The sequence below is a fragment of the Trachypithecus francoisi genome, unplaced genomic scaffold, assembly GCF_009764315.1.
Source record: "Trachypithecus francoisi isolate TF-2019V2 unplaced genomic scaffold, Tfra_2.0 Lachesis_group19, whole genome shotgun sequence".
Taxonomy (NCBI): Eukaryota; Metazoa; Chordata; class Mammalia; order Primates; family Cercopithecidae; genus Trachypithecus; species Trachypithecus francoisi.
Genome location: NW_022681464.1, coordinates 9,521,640 through 9,548,056, shown reverse-complemented (window position 1 = coordinate 9,548,056; position 26,417 = coordinate 9,521,640). Strand labels below are relative to the sequence as shown.

Sequence of the window (26,417 nt, the reverse complement as noted above, 5' to 3'; positions counted from 1 at the left end):
CAGCAGATCGACGCCGCTAAAAAACATTTTCCTGGCCGGGCGCGGTGGCTCACGCCTGTAATCCCAGCACTTTGGGAGGCTGAGGCGGGCCGATCGCCTGAGGTCGGGAGTTCGAGACCAGCTTGGCCAGCATGGTGAAACCCCGTCGCTACTAAAAATACAAAAATTAGCCGGGCATGGTGGCACATGCCTGTAATCCCAGCAGCTATTCGGGAAGCTGAGGCAGGAGAATCGCTTGAACCTGGGAGGCAGCGGAGATCGCGCCATTGCACTCCAGCCTGGGCAACACAGAGAGACTCCATCTCAAAACAAAAAAAAATTTCCGTAGTTTTTAGGTAGGTTAAGATTGCCACAGCTCATATTGCCAAGGTAGAATATAAATTCTAAATGGATGCAATCAATGTGGAAGAAACACAAACATCTTGCTAACCAAGAACAAAACATCTCAAGTACTTTTTTAAACGACAAGTGATTCAAACGAGAAATAAAAATAAAAGAAAGAAAAAACAACCTGGTTCTAGGCTGCTCTATTTTTCGTAGTGGAGATTATACCGCGGAAGGCGGGAAGAGCTGGGAAGTGGCAAGGAAGCTAGGCTTGCGATGCCAGAGCCTTGGACCAGCCTTGTACAGGCGCTCAGCGGCCGGCAGCCCTAGGAAAAACCACAACTCCCAGAAATCCCGGACCCGGCGAGGGGCGGGTGCCAACGGCGTGTGGGCGGAGCCTAGGGAGTGAGCGGGGCGCTTCTCCAGCGGGAGCCGCAGCTATGGAGCCACTGGAGGAGAGAGAAACGCAGGTGCTGTGGCGGGAATGGGGATCGGTGGCCTCCCGGAAAACGCGTTTTTGACACCCCCGCGCCGCCGGCGGGTCTCCTGTGCGCGCCACGTCTGCTTTTCTCTCCCGTATTCCACACATCCGTCTTTCAGTGCTGCAGTTACTATCTGCAAGCCCCCCTGTGCTTAGACCCTCCTGAAAAATGCCTTTCCCTTCCTGCCCAGGCCTCCCCTTGTTTGGATCTGGCCTGGGAGAGGCGTTGAGCAGCCCCTGGCAACAGACTCTGGAGTGGGACTTAAGAAGCCAAACCCGCCTTCCGGTTCGCTGCTCACCCCATGCTTCCACATCTGAGCGGCTTCCGCGCCCTGCATCCCAACACTGGGAGCCTCCTGGCGCGGCGGGGCGTCTGGTGATCGAGGGACAGTTGCTTTTTTCAGGCTATGCACGGTCTAATAATGCTTTCTCACTGTTCTATTAAGCTTTAAGGTTTTTCAAGCGGGGCAAATTGTTAGTCTGTACTGCTTTTGTAGATTTGGGAAAGAATGGATTGTTCTCTGGTAATTTTTAGTCTTATTCGTTGTGTAGTTGCTCACTTTTTGTTTTACTGATATCTAGTATCTCCCTAAAGACAGGTGAGGTTGTGAAGTAAGCCTCCAAAATAGTCACAGAAAGCATTTAGTTTGCTTTTGATCACTTCTTTGTCATAATCTCATCGAGCCATTACAGTAAACAAGGCTTATAATATTTGTCTTTCTTTTAATGGTTAGGTTGCTGCGTGGTTAAAAAAAATATTCGGAGATCATCCCATTCCACAGTATGAAGTGAACCCACGGACCACAGAGATTTTACATCACCTCTCAGAACGCAACAGGGTCCGCGACAGGGATGTCTGCCTGGTAGTAGAGGACTTGAAGCAGAAAGCAAGTGAATACGAATCAGAAGGTGAGATTAAGTCCAGAGTTTTGAACAAGAATAAATAGAGGTAACCAAATTTTATAACTCTAAAGTATACAGGATTAATTTACTGTAGACTACTTGTTTTGCTGCTTTATTTTTCCCGGATTTTTCATCCACTGTGTTAAAGTAGTAACTTTCTTTTTTATTATTGTTTTATGTTTTATATATATATTTTTGTGTGTGTGTTGGGGGGGTACAATCTTGCTCTGTCACCCAGGCTGGAGTGCAGTGGCGTGATCTCAGCCTAATGCAGCCTCCACCTCTTGGGTTCAAGTGATTCTTGTGCCTCAGCCTCCCAAGTAGCTGGGACTACAGGCCTGCACCATCACGCCCAGCTAATTTTTGTATTTTAGTAGAGACACGGTTTCACCATATTGGCCAGGCTGTTCTTGAACTCCTGACCTCAGGTAATCTGCCTACCTCAGCCTCCCAAAGTGGTGGGACTACAGGCATGAGCCACCCTGCCCAGCCAGTAGTAATTCTCTAAATAATAAATGTTGTTATACTAAATACCTTATTGGTACTCCGATAGAAAAATAGTAAGCCTTAAAAGAGTCTAAACTTGTTAGCCTGACACATATGATGCCTTGTGGTGTTTTACTTACCTATCTGTTTGGTCCGTTTCCGGTCTCCGTGATTTAGTCATATGAACCTATCAGCACACCTGAGGAGGTGGCCATGAAATATGAGACTTGGACAAAATTACCCTATGACTACGTATCAGGAGATTGCATTCAAATTTTCTGCTGGGTGTATACAGTTTGAAAAAGTGCATTCAAGACGCCTATTGTTTTTATAATACAAACCACAAAAGTAAAGATTGACGAAAATCTTTTTAGATACGAGAATATACCAAAGAGAAAGGAAGTGAGGCCTGCATCTGCCCTATATTTAACCAGATGTATGGTATTTGTTACATATGATATTTTAAATATAGTGCAGTTTATATTTGATTCTATTGCATATGTGCATTTTTCCAGTTTTCTTTTAAAAATCAATATACAGCAGGACCAGGTACAGTGGCTCACACCTGTAATCTCAGCACTTTGGGAGGCCAGGGTGGGTGGATCACTTGAGGCCAGGAGTTTGAGAGCAGCCTGCCAAGATGGTAAAACCCCATCTCTACTAAAAATACAAAAATTATCCAGGTGTGTGGATAATTTTTGTGTGCTTGTAATCCCAGCTACTTGGGATGCTGAGGTGGGAGAAATGCTTGAACCCGGGAGGTGGAGGCTGAAGTGAGCAGATATCACACCACTGCACTCCAGTCTGGGCAACAGAGTGAGACTCTGTCTCATAACAAGCAAACAAACAAACAATTAATTAAAAATTAACATATGGCAAAATTGACTTTTTGTTTTTGTGTACCATTTTAATACACTTAGAGTGTAGAACCACTCCCACAATCTGAAATCACACACACAATCAGGATGCAGAACAGTTCTATCACCCCAAAAACCTCCCCTGTGCCACTCCTTTATAGCTATATTCTCCCATATATGTGCTTTTAAAATTGTCTTATTTTTAAATGATTTTATTTTTATAATTATTAAAATACAGTACAGAGAAAGGGACTTGGAGCCCAGAAAAATCTCATTTTATAAGAGCTTTCTTTTTTGTCTATCATATACTGTAACCAAAAATCTAAGCATTTCAAAGTAAAATTATTTATGTCTGTCCTTAAATACCTTTCAGGGTGATACATATTAAATAACAAATGTTCTAACTAATGTAAGCAAAATTTTAACAGTTTTTTCTGTTTAGGTATCTAGAAAAGCATTGCCACCATTGATATCTGATAACTCTATGCATCATTACTTCTCTTTTCTAAGTTTTTCCTTCTTTTATACAGTGAAAGTGTTAAGCAGAAAATGAAAAATATGGCCGGGCGCGGTGGCTCAAGCCTGTAATCCCAGCACTTTGGGAGGCCGAGACGGGCGGATCACGAGGTCAGGAGATCGAGACCATCCTGGCTAACACGGTGAAACCCCGTCTCTACTAAAATATACAAAAAATTAGCGGGCGAGATGGCGGGCGCCTGTAGTCCCAGCTACTAGGGAGGCTGAGGCGAGAGAATGGCGTAAACCCGGGAGGCGGAGCTTGCAGTGAGCTGAGATCGGCCACGGCACTCCAGCCTGGGCGACAGAGCGAGACTCCGTCTCAAAAAAAAAAAAAAAAAAAAAAAAGAAAATGAAAAATATGTGGAACTTTATAACAAGTGTACATTCATGTGTATTGGTAAAGAGTCAGTTTCTTCTGTTTGCAATTCTAAAAACTGAGTAGTAATGCTATATATAGCTCTCTGGACTTGAATGACCTTTGAGTTAAAAATAATCCAAACCATTTTTTAGGTGCAGTTTTTATTTCTGCAAAGCACAGTTCTTTACAGCACATGAGATTGGAACATTTTGGAAATATTTGCAGGAATTGGGAAAGGACATAAAACTTTTAGATGAAGTTTTTTGTTGTTGTTTTTATTTTTTATAGTGGAGAGACAGAGTCTTCCTATTTTGCTCAGGTTGGTCTTGAACTACTGGGGTTTAAGTGATCCTCCTACTTCAGCCTACCAAGTAGCTGGGATTATAGGTGCACACCACGTGCCTGGCTGTATGAAGATTTTTAATCATGAGGAATACAGATGAAACTATTGAAACTATTTATTCTTCATGCCACCGATTTGTCAGTTGAGGAGGCAAATGAGAAGAAATTACCTTGGCTAAAACCTCCAATATGGTGTTGGACAGAATTGGCAAGTGCTCTGTCGCTCTGTCACCTGGGCTGGAGTGCAGTGGTGCAATCTCCACTCACTGCAACCTGCACCATCCGGGTTCGTTTGATTCTCCTGCCTCAGCCTCCCAAGTAGCTGGAATTACAGGCAGGCGCCTACCACACCTGGCTAATTTTTTTATTTTTGATAGAGGCGGGGTATCATCATATTGACCAGGCTGGTCTCAAACTCCTGACCTCAAATGATCCACCCACCTTGGCCTCCCAAAGTGCAGGGATTACAAGCGAGGAAATTTACTTCTATTCCTAGTTTGTTGAGTACATTTATCAAGAAAGGGTATTGGATTTTGTCATTTGCTTTTTTTGTGTCTTTTGACATGATCATGTGATTTTTGTTTTTTATTCTCTTGATGTGATGTATTACATTAATTAACTTTCAGACATTGAACCAACATTTATCCCTAGGAAAAATCTCAATTGCTCCTGGTATAATATATATTTTTTTAATTTCTTTTTTTTTTTTTTTTTTTTTCTGATGGAATCTTGCTCTGTCACACCCAGGCTGGAATGCAGTGGCATGATCTCAGTTCACTGCAACCTCTGCCTCCTGGGTTCAAGCAATTCTCCTGCCTCAGCTTCCCAGAGTAGCTGGGATTACAGGCACCCACTACCACGCCCGGCTAATTTTTGTATTTTTAGTAGAGATGGCGTTTTGCCTTGTTGGTCAAGCTGGTCTTGAATTCCTGACCTCAGGTGATCCACCCTTCTTGGCCTCCCAAAGTGTTAAGATTACAAGCGTGAGCCACCATGCCCGGCCAGTTTTCTTTTCTTATAATGTCTTTATCTGGTTTTGGTATCAGGATAATACCAGTCTGATGGAAAGAGTTGGGAATTACTTTTTTTTCCTGTTTTTTGGAAGAGTTGGTGAAAAATTGGTGTTAATTTTTCTTTAAATTATTTGGTAGAATTCAGTGGTGAAGTCATCTGGACCCGGACTTTTCTTTGTGAGAAGGTTTTTTGTTACTAGTTCAATCTGTTCACTTGTTGTAGGCCTATTCAAATCATCTGTTCTTGAGTCAGTTTGGTTCATTTCATCTAAGTTTCCTAAGTTGTTGATATACAATTGTTTTTAGTATTTCTTTATAATTCTTTTTATAAAATAGGTTGGTAGGACTGTCCTCGCTCTCATTTCTAATTTGTCTTCTCTCTTTTCTTCTTAGACAATTTATTTATTTATTTATTTTTTGAGACAGTCTCATTCTGTCGCCCAGCTGGAGTGCAGTGGTGCAATCTCGGCTCACTGCAACCTCTGCCTCCTGGGTTCAAGTGATTCTTCTGCCTCAGCTTCCCAAGTAGCTGGGATTACAGTTGTGTGCCACCATGCCCGGCTAATTTTTGTATTTTTTTCAGTAGTGTTGGGGTTTATCCGTGTTATTCAGGCTGGTCTAGAACTCTTGACCTCGTGATCCGCCTGCCTCAGCCTCCCAAAGTGCTGGGATTAAAGGCGTTAGCCACCACTCCTGGCCTTATTTATTTATTTATTTTTGAGACAGGGTCTCACTCTGTCTCCCAGTCTGGAGTGCAGTGGCGCCATCACGTGAGCCTTAACTTCTAGGACTCAGGGGTTTTCCTGCCTCAGCCACACCCCACACTCCTCATGCCCGGACCCCCTTCCCACCCCATCTCATGAGCTTAAGCCATCCACTCATTTCTGCCCCACAGAGTGCTGGGATTACAGACTTGAGCCACTGCCAGGCCTCTCCATTTTGTTGATCTTTCTAAAGAGCCAGCTTTTAGTTTCACTTTTTTTCCCTATTGTTTTTCTATTCTCTATACTATTAATTTCCACTCTATTTTTTTTCTTTCCTTTTTTTTTTTTTTTTTGAGACAGAGTCTCACTCCGTCACCCAGGCTGGAATGCAGTGGCATGATCTCATCTCACTGCAACCTCTGCCTCCCAGGTTCAAGCAATTTTCCTGCCTCAGCCCCGTGAGTAGCTGGGATTCAGGCGCAGGCCACCATAGCCAGCGAATTTTTGTATTTTTACTAGAGATAGTGTTTCACCATGTTGCTCAGGCTGGTCTTAAACTTCTGACCCTACCTCAGCCTCCCAAAGTGCTATGATTTATAGGTGTGAGCAACCACTCCTGGCCCACTCTGATTTTTAGTATTTCGTTACTTCGGCTTGCTTTAGGTTTAGTCTGCTCTTCTTTTTTCAGTGTCTTAAAATGGAAAGTTAGGCTATTGATTTGAGATCTTTCTTCTTTGTTAAAATAGGAATTTACAAGTATAAATTTCCCTCCACATGCCGTTTGCAATATATTTCATAAGTTTTGTCGCATTGTATCTTTATTTTCATTCTTTTCAAAGTATTTTCTAATGTGTTTGAGTTAATCTTTACCTGTTGGTTATTAGGAGTGTGTTGTTTAATTCGACTTTGTGTTAGTCCGTTCTCACATTGCTATAACGAACTACCTGAGACTAGGTATAAAGAAAAGAGGTTTAATTGACTCACAGTTCCACATGGCTGAGGAGGCCTCAGCAAAGTTACAATCATGGTGGAAGGCGAAGGGGAAGCAAGGCACGTCTTACTCACTATGCCAGAGCAGGAGAGAGAGAGAGAGCGCAAAGCTGGAAGTGCCACACTTTTAAACCATCAGATCCGGTGAGAACTTACTATCACGAGAACAGTAAGGGGGGCGTCCGCCCCCATGATCCAGTCACCTCCCACCAGTCCCCTCCCCGACACGCGGGGAGTATGATTCAACATGAGATTTAGGTGGGGACATGGAGCCAAACTATATATTTGTGAGTTTCCTAAATTTCTTTCTGTTATTGATTTCTAATTTCATTTCATTTTGACCAAAGAATACCTTGCATTATTTTGATCCTTTTAAATGTATTGACATTTGTTTTATGGCCCAGCATAAAGCTATTCTTTCCTGAAGAATGTTCCATATGCCCTTGAGAAGTATGTATATTCTCTCGTTGGGTGGAGTATTCTTTTTCTTTTCTTTCTTTTTTTTTTTTTTCCTGAGACAGAGTCATGCTCTGTCGCCCAGGCTGGAGTGCAGTGGCGTGATCTCGGCTCACTGCAACCTCCGCCTCTCAGGTTCAAGCAATTCTCCTGAGTCAGCCTCCTGAATAGCTACGATTACAGGCACATGCCACCACGCTCAGGTAATTTGTGTGTTCCTAGTACAGACAGGGTTTCAGCATGTTGGCCAGGCTGGTCTCGAACTCCTGACCTCATGATCCGCCCACCTCGGCCTCCCAAAGTGCGGGGAGTGAGCCACCATGCCCTGCCTCAGTTGCTTTTTTAAACAGTTAAGAGAAGAAAGTAGAAAAAATATGCATGTATGTTCTCTTTATAATTCCATAGTTACCATTACTTATAGTCTTTGTTTTTTCATATGCATTCAGATTACTATTTGAGGCTACTTGATTTCAGCCTACAAAACTTCCCTTAGTTCTTGTACATTGATTCTGCTAGCAACAGATTCTCTCAGTTTTTTTCTATCTAGCAGACTTTATTTTGTCCTTTTTTTTTTTTTTTTTTTTTACGCAGAGCCTTGCTCTGTCACCCAGGCTGGTGTGCAGTGGCATGATCATAGCTCACTGTAGCCTCAAACTCCTGGGCTCAAGTGATCCCCCTGCCTTAGCCTCCCAAGTAGATAGGACTACAGGTGTGAATCACCATGCCCAGCTTATTTTTTTAATTTTTTTTTTTTAGATGGAGTTTTGCTCTTGTTGCCCAGACTTGAGTGCAGTGGAATAATCTCAGCTCACTGCAACCTCTGCCTCCTGGGTTCCAGTGATTCTTTTGCCTCAGCTTCCTAGTAGCTGGGATTATAGGCATGAGCCACCACACCTGGCTAATTTTGTATTTTTAGTAGAGGCAGGGTTTCATCAGGTTGGCCAGGCTGGTCTTGAACTCCTAACCTCATGTGATCCACCTATCTGACCTCTTAAAGTGTGGGATTACAGGCATGAGTCACCAACCTGGCCTTTAAAATTTTTTTGTAGAGGTGGGATCTTGCTATTTTGCCTAGGCTGTGCCTTCATTTTTTTTTTTTTTTTTTTTTTTTTTTGAGACGGAGTCTCGCTCTGTCACCTGGGCTGGAGTGCAGTGGCTGGATCTCAGCTCACTGCAAGCTCCGCCTCTTGGGTTCACGCCATTCTCCTGCCTCAGCCTCCCGAGTAGCTGGGACTACAGGTGCCCGCCACCTCACCCAGCTAGTTTTTTTGTATTTTTTAGTAGAGACGGGGTTTCACCATGTTAGCCAGGATGGTCTCGATCTCCTGACCTCGTGATCCGCCCGTCTCAGCCTCCCAAAGTGCTGGGATTACAGGCTTGAGCCACTGCGCCCGGCCTGTGCCTTCATTTTTTAAAGGTAGTTTTGCTAGGTATAGGATTCTTGGTTGAAGATTTTTTTCTGTTTGAGCACTTTGAATGTGTTATTTCACTGTCTTCTGGCCTACATTATTTCACCAAGAAGTCAGCTATTAATCTTGCTGGGGTTTCTTTGTAAGTAACAGGTAGTTTTTCTCTTGCTGCTTTCAACATTTTCTTTTTTTTTTTTTTTTGAGACGAAGTCGCCCAGGGTGGAGTGCAGTGGTGCATTCTCGGCTCACTGCAACTTCCACCTTCTGGGTTCAAGCGATTCTCCTGCCTCAGCCTCCTGGGTAGCTGGGACTACAGGCGCGTTCCACCACGCCTGGCTAATTTTTTATATTTTTAGTAGAGACAGGGTTTCACCATGTTAGCCAGGATGGTCTTGATCTCCTGATCTATTCAACTCGGCCTCCCAAAATGGGATTACACGCATGAACCAATGCACTCGGCCTCAAGATTTTCTTTTACTTCAGCATTTTTTACTTTGATATGTCTGTTTGTAGTTCTCTTTACATTTATTTTACTTGCATTTGTTGAGCTTCCTGAATGTGTATATTATTGCAGACCATGGTAAATTTTCAGCATTGTTTCTTGTTATATTATTAATGTTATTATTTTTGAGACAGAGTCTCACTCTGTCGTCCAGGCTGGAGTGCAGGAGCGTGATCTCGGCTCACTGCCACCTCTGCCTCCCCAGCTCAAGCAGTTCTGTCTCAGCCTCCTGAGTAGCTGGGATTATAGGCATCTGTCACCACACCTGGCTAATTTTTGTATTTTTATTAGAGACCGGTTTTTGCCATGTTGGACAGGCTGGTTTTGAACTCCTGGCCTCAAGGGATCCTCCCACCTCAGCTTTCCAAAGTGCTAGGATTACAGGTGTGAGCCACAGGGCCCGGCCTAATTTTTGTATTTTTAATAGAGATAGGGTTTCATCATGTTGGCCAGGCTGATCTTGAACGCCTGACCTCAAGTGATCTGCCTGCCTCGGCCTCCCAAAGTGCTGGGATTACAGGCATGAACCACTGCACCTTGCCTTTCATTTTCCTTTATTCTTTTTTCTCTGTTCTTTGGCTTCCATATTTTTATTTATTTATTTTTTCCTTTGAGACAGGGTCTCACTCTTGTTGCCCAGGCTAGAGCAGTGGCACAATCTCAGCTCACTGCAGCCTTCACCTTCTGGGTTCAAGTGATTCTCACGCTGCAGTCTCCCATGTAGCTGGGACTACAGGCGTGCACCACTATGCCTGGTTAAGTTTTGTATTTTTAGTAAAGATGGGATTTCACCGTGTTGCCCAGGCTGGTCTCAAACTCCTGACCTTGAGTGATCTGCCTGCCTCGGCCTCCCAAAGTGCTGGGATTAGAGGCGTGAGCCACCATGCCCAGCCCACAATATCTTTTGATCTATCTTCAAGTTCACTTATTCTTTCTTCTGCCACTGCAAATCTAGTGTTAATTCTCTCTAATGAATTTTTCAGTTCAGTTATTTCACTCTAGAATTCTCATTTAGTTCTTTTCTTACAATTTCTTTCTCTTCATTGATATTCTTTATTTGATGCAACATTTTCATCTTACCTCATGTTCCTTCTTTAATTGGTTTCCTTTAATTCTGTGAACATGCTTATTATGGATATTTGAAGTTTTTCCTGATAAAGCCAACATCTGGTCATTCTCACAGGCAGCTTGTGTTGCTTGCTTTTTTCCATTACAGTTCCTTTCTTGTTCTTTGCATTCCTTGTTTTTTTTTTTTTTTTTTTTTTGAGACAGAATCTCACTCTATTGCCCAGGCTGGAGTGCAGTGGCGCAATCTGGGCTCACTGCAAGCTCCGCCTCCCGGGTTTACACCATTCTCCTGCCTCAGCTTCTCGTGTAGCTGGGACTACAGGTGCCCGCCACCATGCCCAGCTAATTTTTTGTATTTTTAATAGAGATGGGGTTTCACCGTGTTAACCAGAATGGTCTTGATCTCCTGACCTTGTGATCCGCCTGCCTCGGCCTCCCAAAGTGCTGGGATTACACGCGTGAGCCACGGCGCCCGGCCACATTCCTCTTTTTTGTTGTTGTTGTTGTTCTTGAAAACTGGACATTTCCGACAACATATTGTATCCTTGCTGGGTACTAATCTTACTTCCTCCTGTTATTGTTATTTACTTACCTGTCTGCTGGCTGGACTATTTTAGTGAAGTCTGTTTATCCCCTACAGTGTTAAACTCCTGATGTTGCTCCTCAGGGAGACACATACTTGAGTATCCCCAAGGTCACTCTGAGTTGACAGTGTTTGGGTCACGCTGACTTCGTCTCTTTCACTGAGCGCACCTAACTGTAAAATTCCACTAATTGACAGCTGTTGTTTTCCACGAGGCCCTGGGCATAAACTACTCTACAAGTAATTCCAATCAAATTCTAGCTCCCTTAGAGGTGTAGTTTCTGAGGTCAGTTAGATATTTGTTTTATCTTCTGGATGGCTCCTCCTAGATGTCTTACTCACTGGTTCTCCCCTGCAAACTAACTGCCCTGCAGTTGAGCCTGTATCTTGAGTCTGCTCCCAATTCCTTTGACCACAACTTCTACTCTTTTTGAGATTGCCGTTAGGCTTGAACCTCTCCAAGCTCTGTTGCAAATGTAGTCAGTTCCTTTGGGAAGAGATGGGGAGCCATCTGTTTTATGACTTGCTTTTCCCCCGAGGCAAAATCGCTGAGCCCAGGCTCTAGAGTTGGAGTTGGGGCTGAGTAGGGAAAATGTCAAGTTTCTCACTGAGTGATATGCCAGCTATAGTAACTGCTTGGTAGAGAGGGAGTGCGGCAGCCTTAGGTCTTCTTGGCTTGCCTCTCCTGGTGTGGAACCACCACCTCACTGGCCAGAGCAGGGGCCACTGGGACTCCAGTATTCTCAGCTTGCCGTACTCCAGGAGCTTCCATTCCAAGAGCAGTGGCTGGACAGACACCTCTCGACCACATCCCCCTGGGACTTGGATGCAGTAGCAGATAGCTAGTGGCAGGATAAAAAACACTAAAGTCTTGCTTCTCCCAGGAAGAAAGCCTTCTAGCTGGGAGCTGGGAGCAAAGAAAACCCTGTGTTGACTGTAGCAGTCTGGAATGAAGTCTCTGCCTCAGTGAGCTGAAAGGGAGGAGGGAGGGAGGAGTCTTGGTTCAAATACCACAAATTCTCAGTGTCCTTACTGAGTTTTTTATAGATTTTATTTTATTATTTGTTTGTTTGTTTGTTTGTTTGTTTGTTTTTTGAGATGGAGTCTCGCTTTGTCGCCCAGGCTGGAGTGCAGTGGCCGGATCTCAGCTCACTGCAAGCTCCGCCTCCCGGGTTTACGCCATTCTCCTGCCTCAGCCTCCCGAGTAGCTGAGACTACAGGCGCCCGCCACCTCGCCTGGCTAGTTTTTTGTATTTTTTAGTAGAGACGGGGTTTCACCGTGTTAGCCAGGATGGTCTCGATCTCCTGACCTTGTGATCAGCCCGTCTCGGCCTCCCAAAGTGCTGGGATTACAGGCTTGAGCCACTGCGCCTGGCCAGATTTTATTGAATAGTTGTTTCTTCATTTGCTGTTTACCCTTAGGACCATTTTTAGAGGCTTTAAATGGTTGGGTTTGTTTTCTTTCTTATAATTTTCACCAGTTTCACTGAAGAGCAGGTCAGGCCAACTCCTGCACTACTATGCTGCAAGTTGATCTCCTGATCAACTGATTTTTGACAAGGGTGTAACAAGACAATTCAACTGAGGAAACAATAGCGTTTTCAACAAAAGGGACAACTGGATATCCACATGCTCGAGAATGAAGTTGGACTCGAACTCACACGAAATAGAAGAATTATCTCAAAATGAATAAAAAGCCTAAAAAGGCCAGGTGCAGTGTAATCCCAGCACTTTGGGAGGCCGAGGCGGGTGGATCACCTGAGGTTAGGAGTTTGAGACCAGCTTGGCCAACGGGGCGAAACCCTGTCTCTACTAAAAATGCAACAGTTAGCCAGGCATGGTGGCATGTGCCTGTAGTCCCAGCTACTTGGGAGGCTGAGGTGGGAGGATTGCTTGAGCCCGGGAAGCAGAGGTTGCAATGAGCCAATATCGTGCCACTGCACTCCAGCTCGAGTGATAGAGTGACACCCTGCCTCAAAAAAAAAAAAAAAAAAAATGCCTAAAAAATATAGAGCTAAACCTAAAATGCATAGAAGGCAACAAAGGTATATACCCTTGTAACCTTGGATTTGGCATTGGTTTCTTGGATATGATACCAAAAGCACAAGCAACAAAAGAAAAAGTACTTAAATTAGACATCATCAAAATGTAAAACTTTTGTTCTCAAAGGACACCATCAAGAATATGAAGACAGGCCGGGCGTCATGGCTCACACCTATAATCTCAGCACTTTGGGAGGCTGAGGCAGGTGGATCACCTGAGTCCCGAGTTCAAGACCAGCCTGGCCAACATGAAACTCTGTCTCTACTAAAAATACAAAAATTAGCTGAGTGTGGTGGCACGCACCTGTAATCTCATCTATTTGGGAGGCTGAGGCATGAGAATCACTTGAACCTGGGAGGCAGAGGTTGCAGTGAGCCGAGATTGTGCCACTGCACTCCAGCCTGAGCAACAGAGTGAGACTGTCTCAAAAAAAAAAAAGAATATGAAAAGAGACAGTCCTCAGAATGGGAGAAAATATTTATAAATATATCTGATATGGGACTTGTATCTACAACATGTAAAGAACTCTTACAACTCAATAATAAAGGTTGGGCACAGTGGCTCACACTTGTAATCCCACCACTTTGGGAGGCTGAGGCGGACAGACTGCTTAAGCCCAGGCGTTTGAGGTCAGCCTAGGCAACATGGCGAAACCACATCTCTTAAAAAATCACCAAAATTAGCCAGGCATGGTGGTGGACACCTGTAGTCTCAGCTACTTGGGAGGCTGAGGTAGGAGGATCACTTGAGCCCAAGAGGTGGAGGTTGCAGTGAGCTGAGATTGTGCCACTGTACTCCAGCCTGGATGACAGAGTGAGACCCTGTCTCAAAAACAACAACAACAACAACAACAACAAAGAAAACCTCAATAATAAAAAGACAGCCCAATTTTAAAACGGGCAAGGGGTATACATAGACATTTCTCCTACAAAGATACACAAATAGTCCAGCATCATTAGTCATCAGAGAAATTCAAATCAAAACCACAGTGCTAGGCTGGGCATAGTGGCTCACGCCTGTAATCCCAACACTTTGGGAGGCCAAGGCAGGCAGATCGCTTGAGTCCAGGAGTTCGAGACCAGCCTGGGCAACATGGCAAAACACCATCTCTACAAAAAAATACAAAAATTAGCCAGGCATAGTGGTCCACAGCTACCTGGGAGGCCGAGGTGGGAGGATCATCTGAGATCGTGCCACTGTTCTCCATTCTGGATGACAGAGGGAGACCCTGTCTCAAGAAAATAAACAAATACCACAGTGCTACTTCATACTCACTAGGATGGCTATAATCAAAAAGACAGATATTACAACTGTTGGAGAAGATGTGGAAAATTGGAGCCTTCATCACTTCTAGTGGGAATATAAAATCATCCAATCACTTTGGAAAACAATCTGACTGTTCCTAAAATGTTTAAACATAGAGTTAACATATGACCAGCAATTCCATTTATACCCAAGAGAAATGAAAACGTGTTCATATCAAAACCTGACATGTACTGAATGAGTGTTTTTAGCAGCATTTATAATAGCCAAAATGTGGAAACAACCCAAATGTCCATCAGTGGTTAAGTGGATAAATAAAATGTGATATGTCCATATAATGGAATATTATACTGCCATAAACAGGAATGAAGTACTGGTACATGCTGTGGCATGGATGAACCTTGAAACTATTGTGAAAGAAACTAGTCACAGAGGACCACACATCTTATGATGCCATTCATATGAAATGTCCCAAATAGGCAAATGAATAAAGACAGGAAGTAGTTGCTAGGGTTTCATGGGTTGGGAGATTAGAAAGTGATGACTAAATGGGGCTGGGCATGGTAACTCACACCTGTAATCCTAGCACTTTGGGAGGCCAAGGCTGGCGGATCACCTGAGGTCAGCCTGGGCAACCTAGCAAGATCTGGTCTCTAGAAGAAAAAATAAGCCGGGGCGATGGCTCACACTTGTAATCCAAGCACTTTGGGAGGCTGAGGTGGGCAGATCACAAGGTCAGGAGTTCAAGACCAGCCTGGCCAACACAGTGAAACCCTGTCTCTACTAAAACTACAAAAAACATTGGCTGGGCGTGGTGTTGGGCACCTGTAATCCCAGCTACTCAGGAGGCTGAGGCAGGAGAATCACTTGAACCCAGGAGATGGAGATGGCAGTGAGCTGAGATTGCACCACTGCACTCCAGCCTAGGTGGCAGCGAGACTCCATTTCAAAAAGAAAAAAAAAAAGAAAAAAGAAATAAAGTGATGACTAAGGGATGTAGAGTTTCTTTTTGGAGTGATGAAAATGTTTTTAAGAATAGGTCGTACCGATGGGCATACAACTCTGAATACACTAAAAGCCACTGAATTACATACCTTAGGTGGGTGGCTTATATGGTATGTGAAGTATGTCTTGATAAAGCTGTTAAAAATGTTTTAAAAAGCAAACAGTCACCATGGAACTCTTTCATGTTTTTAGCCAAGTATCTTCAAGACCTTCTCACGGAGAGTGTGAATTTTTCCCCTGCCAACCTCTCTAGCACTGGTTCCAGGTATCTGAATGCTTTGGTTGACAGTTCGGTGGCCCTTGAAACAAAGGATACCTCACTAGCTAGGTAATTCTTGCTTCAGTTTTAATTTCCGTGATCATATCTGCTATAAGGTCTTAAAGACTTTTTGTTCTCAGCATAATTCTATATGAAAAATTGGCAGTAAATACAAAGTGCTGAATTTAGTTACTTCATGTCTTTGCCAGTAAGTATAATTAATTTGGATAAACTTGGTATTGGTTACTTTTTAGTGTTTTCTTCTTCCAGGATTAGGTTTATGAAGGGTGGTTCTCATGTATATTTGGAAAGGAGTTACTATCACATTGTTTCCTGTGTATAATAAGAAAGATAGTATGCTAAATGATTTGGTTGAGCATAGTAAATTTTGGTTATGTCTGCCTTTTTGTTGAGTAGGTAAGGAATTTTCATTCTTTTTAACAGGCATTTTACTTATATAATAACATGATTCTTCCAACAACCTTTAGAGGAAACTGAGGGTCAGGAGGTGTGGGTTAAATAATTTCTCCGAGCTACTAAATGGCAGAGCTGAGATTCAAAACCAGTCTTATAAAGTTCATATGACTATCACTTTTGGCCATATCTTAGCTAGCACTACTAATATTTTGTTTTTGTTTTTGTTTTTGAGACAGAGTCTTGTTCTGTCGCCCAGGCTGGAGTGCAGTGGCGTGATTTGGGCTCACTACAACCTCCACCTCCCGGGGTAAAGCGATTCTCCTACCTCAGCCTCCCGAATACCTGGGATTACAGGCGCTTGCCACCATGCCTGACTAATTTTTTTGTATTTTTAGTAGAGATGGGGTTTCACCATGCTGGCCAGGCTGGTCTCAAACTCCTGACTTTGTGATCTACCCACCTCTGCCTCCCAAAATACTGGGATTACAGGCGTGAGCCACTGTGCCCGGTAGGACTATGAATATTAATACAACCTATAATCAAAGAACAACGCAGCAGAACAGCTTACCTGTCAACTTAAAGGCAATTTGTATATAAACTCAAAGAGTAGTGTTTTAGGTATAAGAACATGCCTACTGTATGGCAGCAGAAATCTAGACTTGAATTAAGTAAGTTCAGCAGATAACAAATACCAGTTGTATATTAGTTGCATAAGCATTGGGGAAGCAAGGATGAATCATATAATTTCTTGCCTTTTTTTTTTTTTTAACAAATACAGTGTGTTTTAGAATTATTATTATTATTATTATTATTATTATTTTGAGACGGAGTCTCGCTCTGTCGCCCGGGCTGGAGTGCAGTGGCCGGGTCTCAGCTCACTGCAAGCTCCGCCTCCCGGGTTTATGCAATTCTCCTGCCTCAGCCTCCGGAGTAGCTGGGACTACAGGCGCCCGCCACCTCGCCCGGCTAGTTTTTTTTATTTTTTTAGTAGAGACGGGGTTTCAGCGTGTTAGCCAGGATGGTCTCGATCTCCTGACCTCGTGGTCCGCCCGTCTTGGCCTCCCAAAGTGCTGGGATTACAGGCTTGAGCCACCGCGCCCGGCCTAGAATTTTTAAAACTTTTTCTTGTACTTACATACTATCATACAACTTAAAGTCACATTATGTTTTGTGCCGTCTTACTATAGCTCTGGTATAACACTGGGGAAGCAAGATGAATACGATAGTAACTGCCTTCAAGAACAGTCTCTGCTTACAGTCAAATAAGGGAGATGGAAATGTAACTATAACATAGTGTGACAGTTGTAACAGTAAAAGTATGTATAAGGTACAGCTGGGTAGCACAGAGAAGGCGGTAGTTAATGCCAGGATGACAGTGATGCTCATCTGAGTTTTGAAGGAACAAATGGAACTTTGCCAAATGAAGAAGGGCATTCCAGGCAATGGGAACAGTGTGTAAAAAAACGCATAAAGGTATGAACAGCATGGTTATATAAAAATCTACATAGCAGTAAAGTCATTTTTAGCAATAAGGGGTAATTATAATTATTGCCCATTAAGCCCATGTATATGACCAGATTCTTCTTTTAGTTTTATCCCTGCAGTGAATGATTTGACCTCTAATCTCTTTCGTACCAAATCAAAAAGTGAAGAAATCAAGATTGAACTGGAAAAACTTGAAAAAAATCTAACTGCAACGTTAGTATTAGAAAAATGTCTACAAGAGTAAGTAATTGAGTTCTAAGTGGTGACAATTTATAAATAAGGGAGTAATAGGACATTGTCAAATTTAGTTTTGGCAGTAGGTGTGATTTTAAAAACATTAGGAAATAGGGTCCATAAAACACTTTTTTAAGTAGAATGATTAGTGAAGCTGGAGATCATTGGATATGACTTTTTCAGCTTTTTTTTTTTTTTGAGACGGAGTCTTACTCTGTCACCCAGGCTGGAGTACAATGGCGCAATCTCAGCTCACCGCAACCTCCACCTCCGAGGTTCAAGTGATTCTCCTGCCTCAGCCTCCTAAGTAGCTGGGATTACAGGCATGAGCCATCATGCCCAGCTAATTTTGTATTTTTTGTATTTTTAGTAGAGACGGGGTTTCTCCATGTTGGTCAGGCTGGTCTCGAACTCCCGACCTCAGGTGATCCACCCACTTCGGCCTCCCACAGTACTGGGATTACAGGCGTGAGCCATTGCGCCCAGCCTGACTTTTTCAGCTTTTATTCATACAATTTCTTACCTTGTTTTTTTTCTTTTCTTTTTTTTTTTTTTTGAGATGGAGTCTCGCTGTAACATCCAGGCTAGAGTGGTGCAATGGTGCAATCTCAGCTCACTGCAACCTCCACTTCCCAGGTTTAAGCGATTCTTCTGCCTCAGCCTCCCCAGTAGCTGGGAGCACAGATGCGCACCACCACACCCAGCTGATTTTTGTGTTTTTAGTAGAGATAGGGTTCATCATATTGGCCAGGCTGGTCTCGAACTGCTGACCTCAAGTGGTCCACCTGCCTCGGTTTCCCAAAATGCTGGGATTGCAGGCATGAGCCACCATGCCCAGCCTCTTGCCTTTTTTTTTTTTTTAAAACAAATAATGTGGGTTTTAGAATTTTTGAACTGTATGTGATTTTTTTTTATACTTATAAACTACCATACAACTTAAAGTCACATTATGTTTTGTTGTGCATTCTTGCTATAGCTGTGGTATCCCTCTTATGATACTTTAGGCCTTTTTCAGGTCCTTTTTGCCCCAGAGATTAGGGCCTATAGATCAGGGATATGTGTATATATGCACAAGTAATTTGGCGGTTTGTAAATTTATTCAACAAATACTGACTACATAGGTGCAAGGCACTGTCTTGTCACATTTATCTTTATTTATTTATTTGTTTGTTTTTTTGAGACAGTTTCTCTCTTGTCACCCAGGCTAGAGTGCAGTGGCATGATCTCAGCTCACTGCAGCCTCTGCTTTCCAGGTTCGAGTGTTTCTCCTGCCTCAGCCTTTCAAGTAGCTGGGATTACAGGCACCTGCCACCACACCCAGCTAATTTTTTTGTATCTTTAGCAGAGATGGTGTTTCACCATGTTGGCCAGGCTGGTCTCGAACTTCATGTCACATTTAGTAAAGAGGTTTTTAGGACCTCCTATTTCAAATTGACTTCAGGATATGTTAAATTATTATTATTTTTATTTAAACAAAATTCACAGTTTATTTAGGTTGAAATAAACTATACAAAATTGACTTTCTTTGCCAAAAATAACAGCAATATTTTCCATATTATTTCTAGATAAGCTACAAAACAAAATATGGAACGCTTCACAAATTTGCACGTCTTCCTTGCACAGAGGCCATTCTAATTTTCTCTGTATTGTTCTAATTTTAATATATGAGCTGCCGAAGTGAGCACCAATTTTTTTTTGAATGGCTGATTTACTTTCTTCAAGAATAATTGGCTGACATTAATTGTAAAATTGTTGTAAACCTGGGCAGCATAGTGAGACTGTCTCTACAAAAAAATTATTTATTTTATTATTTTTTAAAATTTGAGATGGAGCGTTACTCTACCGTCCAAGCTGGAGTGCAGTGGTACAATCTCAGCTCATTGCAACCTCCACCTCCCAGGTTCAAGTGATTTTCCTGCCTCAGCCTCCCCAGTAGCCAGGATTATAGGCGCATGCCACCATGTCTGGCTAATTTTTGTATTTTTAGTAAAAACAGGGTTTCACCATGTTGGCCAGGCTGGTCTCGAACTCCTGACCCCAGGTGATCTGCCCACCTTGGTCTCCCAAAGTGCTGGGATTATAGATGTAAGCCACTGTGGCTGGCCATCTACAAAAATTTTAAAAATTAGCCAGGTATAGTGGCATGTGTCTGTAGCCCTAGCTATATGAGAGACTGAGGTGGGAGGATCACTTGAGCCAAGGAGCTTGAGGCTGCAGTGATCACACCACTGCATTCAAGCCTGAGTGACAGACTAAGACCTCATCTCTTAAAACAAAAAAAAAGCCCAGAGTGCAATATGGAGGGAAAGATGACCTGGTTACCAACTCTTGGCCAAGCCAGCATTGAATCCAAAAGTAGTAGAGTTTCTATTGTACAATACTTTTACTGAGGAGAAGAAGAAGAAAATGTTTTTAATTTTGCTTTTTAAAGGGATGTCAAGAAAGCAGAGTTGCATCTGTCTATAGAAAGGGCCAAAGTTGATAATCGTCGTCAGAACGTGGACTTTCTAAAAGCAAAGTCAGAGGAATTCAGATTTGGAATCAAGGCTGCAGAGGTTTGTATGAAGGACTGAATATAGTTAGCTCTCTTCATCCTTATTTTTTACCATCACCCTCACAGCTAGGCATTATTATTCCCTTTTTACAGATGAGAGGACTACGGAGAAGTTGGTAACTTGCCTAAGATTACATAGCCAGCATAGTAAGCAGATCTAGATTCAAACTCAGGCATTCAGGCTCTGAAACTCAGGCCTTACACATTGTACCCATCTTGTCACAAATGCATGAATGTGGAAAGGATTCACATGTAAGGTACAAATGCTTGGATACATGTACAGTTTTTCATTTATACTTTGTAGCTCCTCTTTTACTGTGTTATGTGTTAAAAATATTTGATGGTGGTCACTTTTGAAGTAATTTTTTAACTGAACTCCTTTTTTTGATAATTGTAGGAGCAACTTTCAGCCAGAGGCATGGATGCTTCTCTGTCTCATCAGTCCCTAGTGGCACTATCGGAGGTGAGCTTATTTTAACTTAATTTAACTTCTTTAAAATTTTACTCCACGATCTGCTTTTTCATTTGTTTATTTTTATTCGGCTTTTATTCACTGTGGACCTGATTTCTTTTCCTTTACCTTTGTACTCTATATTCACTGGTATTTATAGCTTTTATTCCATGTTTAGCTGTATATGCCCTCACATTTCCATGGTTTCCTTTTTATTATAAGTTAGAAACTCTGCTGGAGTCACTTATGTATTATGCATGTATTTACTAGACAAATTTATTAAAGGACCATAAGCTAATCATCTGGGTGCTCCCCTTTCTTCTCTTTCAGTAGACAGTAAAATGCAGGTCTCCAAACTCCTGTAGTTACCAAATGCAATTCTGGGATTTTAGGTTATATAAAGGTTTTACCTGTTTTGGTGGGAAGAGAGAGAAATAGCGGGTTTTGTTTTGTTTTATTATTCTTAACTTTTTCATACTTCGTTCTTGGAATCTAGTGTTGACAATTCATAAATATGTATTTGGGACTCTAGTTCTTCCTTTACATTTTTTTCCCTTGTTTTCATAAATAGAGATGGGGGTCTTGCTATGTTGCCCAAACTGGTCTCAAACTCCTTGGCTCAAGTGATCCTCCCACCTTGGCCTCCCAAAGTGCTGGGGTTAGAAGTGTGAGCCACCACACCCAGCTCCTTTAGGTTTTGATTCCTCTTAATCACATTCTTTTGTAGTCTTAGACAGCATACTTCAATCCTATTGTTAATAAATGGGAGTAAAGACCAGGCATGGTGGCTCACACCTGTAATCCTAGTACTTTGGGAGGCAGAGGCAGGAAGATTACTTAAGCCCAAGAGTTTGAGACCAGCCTGGGCAACACATCAAGACTCTAGCTCTACAAAAAGTTAAAAAAATTAGGCCAGGCGCGGTGGCTCACTCCTGTAATCCCAGCACTTTGGGAGGCCAAGGCGGGCAAATAACATGAGGTTGGGAGTTTGAGACCAGCCTGGCCAAAATGGCAAAACCTTGTCTCTACTAAAAATACTAAAATTAGGTGTGCTTGGTGGGACATACCTGTAATCCCAGCTACTCAGGAGGCTGAGACAGGAGAAAGGAGAATCGCTGGAACCCGGGAGGCAAAGGTTGCGGTGACCCGAGATCGTGCCACTGCACTCCAGCCTGAGTGACAGAGCAAGACTCCATCTCAAAAAAAAAAGGGCTGGGCATGGCATGGTGGCTCATGCCTGTAATTTTAGCATTTTGGGAGGCCGAGGTGGGTGGGTCACAAGGTCAGGAGAACGAGACCATCCTGGCTAACACGGTGAAACCCCATCTCTACTAAAAATACAAAAAATTAGCTGGGGTGGTGGCATGTGCCTGTAGTCCTAGCTACTTGAGAGGCTGAGGCAGGAGAATTGCTTGAACCCAGGAGGCAGAGGTTGCAGTGAGCCGAGATTGCGCCACCTCACTCCAGCCTAGGCGACAGCAAGACTCCATCTCAAAAAAAAAAAAAAAATTAGCCAGGCATGGTGGTGCATGCCTGTGTTCCCAGCTACCTGGGAGGCTGAGGCGGGAAGGTTGGTTGAGCCCAGGCGTTTGAGGCTACCGTAAGCCGTGATTGTACCACTGCACTCCAGCCTGGGCAACACAGAGAGATTCCGTCTCAAATAATAAAAATAATAATTAAATAAGAATATCACTTTCCTATTTTAAGCATCTAACAGGTGCTGTTTCATTTGGAGTGAGTTTGTGTATTTATCTTAGAAGCTCTTTATTTGATAACATTATTTAAAATATACTAATGTTAATGCTTTGTTGTGTTTTATTTCAGAAATGGGCAGTATTAGTTGCATTGTGAATGTTTCTGTTACTCTGTGACTGTGTTCTTTTACCCCCAGAAACTGGCAAGATTAAAGCAACAGACTATACCTTTGAAGAAAAAATTGGAATCCTATTTAGACTTAATGCCGGTAATAATTTTCATGTATTAAAAAAAAATTGTTTCCTCCAACCTTCCCTAAGGGTACTATATGACCATGAAAATAGTGTGTTTAGGCCAGGTGTGGTGGCTCACGCCTGTAATCCCAGCACTTTTGGAGGCTGAGGCAGGCTGATCACCTGAGGTCAGGAGTTTGAGACCAGCCTGACCAACACGGTGAAACCCCGTCTCTACTAAAAATACAAAAATTAGCCGGGCATGGTGGTGGGCATCTATAATCGCAGCTACTGAGGAGGCTGAGGCAGGAGAATCTCTTGAACCCGGGAGACAGAGGCTGCAGTGAGCCAAGATTGCGCCATTGCACTCCAGCCGGAGCAACAGAGTGAGACTCCGTCTCAAAAAAAAAAAGAAAGAAAGAAAATAATGTGTCAATTTTTAAGGGTTTAAAGTCAGTGGTCAATTTCAGTGTTATATGTACGTTAGGTCTTCCCTCTGGGAGGCTTTTTGCCTTTTGAAAAGGATTGTGGCATTATTTTTCTCCTTAAGTCTGAATTGAGGCAATATAACCTTTCCTTGTTTTATTTTTTTTTTTAAAGAATCCATCTCTTGCTCAAGTGAAAATTGAAGAAGCAAAGCGTGAATTAGTAAGTAGTTCCTGTAATTTTTTCAGATTTTTTTAAAATAAAATAAATGCTAATATAGCTAAAGTCCTCTTCATCCTTCTTTCCTTTCTCCTTAGCAGTAAGCAGTCCTAAAGTTCCTGTGTATCATTCTCCTGCAGCTTTTAATACTTTTTTGGTTGTGTATGTGTGTATATATTTTTTCCATTAAAAAACATATAGTAACTGGGCACGGTGGCTCACATCTGTAATCTCAGCACTTTGGGAGGCTGAGGCGGGCAGATCACCAGAGGTCAGGAGTTCAAGACCAGCCTGGCCAACATGGGGAAACCCTGTCTCTACTAAAAATACAGAAATAAGCTGGGCGTGGTGATGTGTGCCTGTAATCCCAGCTATTCGGGAGGCTGAGGCAGGAGAATCGCTCGAACCTGGGAGGTGGAGGTTGCAGTGAACCAAGATCGCGCCACTGCACTCAGCCTGGGGGACAGAGCAAGACTTCGTCTCAAAAACAAACAAACAAAACACATAGTAGTATTTTAGCCTTTTAAAATTTTGTGTAGATTTCCCTAGTGAAAAAAGGGGGATATATTGAGACATACAGAATATTCTAGGCAAAAAGAATTTGCGAAGTCATATAAGCTGAAAAATGGAGGACTTATTCAAGCTGTAGCAAGTGATAAGTTCCAGCTGCTTAGAAGCATGAAATGTAAGATAGAGTTGGAAAAAGTTCATTGGTTTATGATGTAGAGGGCCTTAGTATATAAAGAGTGCTGAACTTAGAGGATGTAGAGACCATGGAAAGCTGCTGTGTGTTTCCTTGTTTTTTAAACTCAAGAGAAATATGATCAAAGCTATGCTTCTTATTTTTTTTTTTTTGAGAAAGAGTCTTGCTCTATCTTCCAGACTAGAGTGCAGTGATGTTAGCTCACTGCAACCTCCGTCTCACAGATTCAAGCAATTCTCATGCCTCAGCCTCCCGAGTAGCTGGGATTACAGGTGCATACCACCATGCCCGGCTAATTTTTGTATTTTTATTTATTTATTTTTTTTTTTTTGAGATGGAGTCTTGCTCTGTTGCCCAGGCTGGAGTACGATGGCATGATCTCAGATCACTGCAACCTCCACCTCCCAGGTTCAAACGATTCTCTTGTCTCAGCCTCCTGAATAGCTGGAACTACAGGTACCTGCCACCACGCCCGGCTAATTTTTGTATTTTTAGTAGAGATGGGGTTTCGCCACATCAGCTAGACTGGTCTCGAACTCTTGACTTCAGGTGATCCACCCACCTTGGCCTCCCAAAGTGGTGGGATTACAGGCGTGAGCTACCGCATTCGGCCAAATTTCTGTATTTTTAGTAGAGATGGGGTTTCACCGTGTTGGCCAAGCTAGTCTCCAACTCCTGACCTCAAGTGATCCACCAGCTTTGGCCTTCCAAAGTGCTGGCATTATAGGCGTGAGCCACCACGCCTGGCCAAAGCTATGCTTTTTGATCAGGTTAGTGCGTTAGGAAGATTATTCTGTAGCCAGTGTTTAGGGTAGATTGGGGAGGGAGAAAGAACATTGCAGAAACCAATTTGCCTATTTGGGCCAGAGAAGAAGTAAAGAGGACAGTGGCAATGAAAATGGAAAAGAGGCTGGGCGCAGTGGCTCACACCTGTAATCCCAGCACTTTGGGAGGCCAAGGTGGGTGGATCACAAGGTCAAGAGTTCAAGACCAACCAGGCCAAGATGGTGAAACCCCATCTCTACTAAAAATACAAAAAAATTAGCCAGGGGTAGTGTTGAGCGCCTGTAATCTCAGCTACTCAGGAGGCTGAGGCAGAGAATTGCTTGAACCCAGGAGGCAGAGGTTGCAGAGGGGGCCGAGATCGTCCCACTGCACTCCAGCCTGGGTAACAAAGTGACACTGCGTCTCAAAAAGAAAAAAAAAAAAGTGGAAAAGAGGTGATGTGAGTGACATTGTGGAAGCATATTGTTTTAGTAGCAAAGGCCAGAAAAATTTATTCATGTGTCATTACAGATTTCTCTCTCTAAAGGTTTTTTTCCCCTTCCCTTCACATGTTTCTTAGAATCACTTAGGACTCTGAGTGCTTTTGCAGTGGAAGAGAAGGGAGATGTAAAAGCAAGGAAGTGTCTAAAAGCATATTAGTTATTCATAATGGTATTTTTAAAATTTTTTGTTTTAATATTTCCTTTTTTGCTTCCCTTATTTTAAATAACATTAAATAAAAGTTAGAGCATTTTTTTATGTCCTTATTTATGGTATGTCTTTCTTCCTGTAGGATAGCATTGAAGCTGAACTTACAAGAAGAGTAGACATGATGGAACTGTGACAAGAGCCAAATAAACATCCTTTTCCCTAGCAAAGTAAATCAAATAGGACTTTACAGAGTTCTTTTTCCTCTTGGCATTTCTTAATAACAAAATTTTGTGTATTCTTAGATTACAGAATGTCATATTTGATAGAATATGGTTTCTTACTGTGTATTGCATTTTTGTGCCCAAATACATAGTTTTCATATTAAAAAGCCTTTTCTCTTACTTCGTTTCTATGTGGTTGGTGGTTAAGAATCCTTCAGTAGCTCTACAAGGCAAACGTTACAACAGTTGTGCATGTGTTCATTAGGTCAGCTAAAGTGAAAAGGAAAGGTTCCACAGCTCCCCAGTATGTTTCTCCCACGCTCTTCTTTCTCCAGGGGTTTGCTTTCATTCTTTTTGATCAGCTGTCTGCCTGCCTCCAAATGTTAATATATGCAGGAATTTAGTTTATGAAAAAGATGACCTTTTAAATCAGTAGTAGAAAGATGGATAATTCAACACTTGGCATTAGGTCCATACTTCACACCTTATGTCAGGATAATCCAAATAATCAAATATTTAAATATAAAAAATTTAAAAATAAAGGTACTAGAAGAAATTGAAGGGATGTTTTAACGTTTTGACCTCTTTTTAAGAGATAGGCTCTTGCTATATTGCCCAGGCTGGCCTCAAAATCCTGGACTCAAGCAATCCTCCCACCTCAGCCTGTTGAGTACCTGACACCACAGGTATGTGCCCCTGCACCCAGCCTAATGTTTGATTTTTAAATAATTGTGAGTCAGAAATGTATGACCAGAACTCAAGTGCCATAAATAAGTGCTTAAAATATTTAAATGTTTT

The 26,417-nt window shown here is 42.6% G+C and overlaps 1 protein-coding gene and 1 non-coding gene across 4 annotated transcripts; one reads left to right on the top strand and one right to left on the bottom strand.

Annotated features, from left to right (window-relative positions):
* The first annotated feature begins 662 nt into the window (after positions 1-662).
* HAUS1 (HAUS augmin like complex subunit 1) lies at positions 663-25,799 on the top strand. Of its 3 annotated transcripts, none has more exons than XM_033177848.1 (9): positions 663-794; positions 1,540-1,714; positions 15,499-15,634; positions 17,573-17,680; positions 20,133-20,256; positions 20,653-20,718; positions 22,598-22,669; positions 23,235-23,282; positions 25,541-25,799. In XM_033177848.1, the coding sequence occupies exons 1-9, from the start codon at positions 765-767 to the stop codon at positions 25,589-25,591; spliced, it is 810 nt and encodes a 269-aa protein (XP_033033739.1). In that variant the 5' UTR covers positions 663-764; the 3' UTR covers positions 25,592-25,799. The 3 variants fall into 3 exon arrangements, with proteins under 3 accessions (XP_033033739.1, XP_033033738.1, XP_033033740.1); XM_033177847.1 differs by having other exon boundaries at positions 17,573-17,707; XM_033177849.1 differs by lacking the exon at positions 17,573-17,680.
* LOC117064319 lies at positions 19,280-19,386 on the bottom strand. Its single transcript, XR_004429382.1, has one exon. It is a non-coding gene; the product is annotated as a U6 spliceosomal RNA (small nuclear RNA).
* Positions 25,800-26,417: the final 618 nt, after the last annotated feature.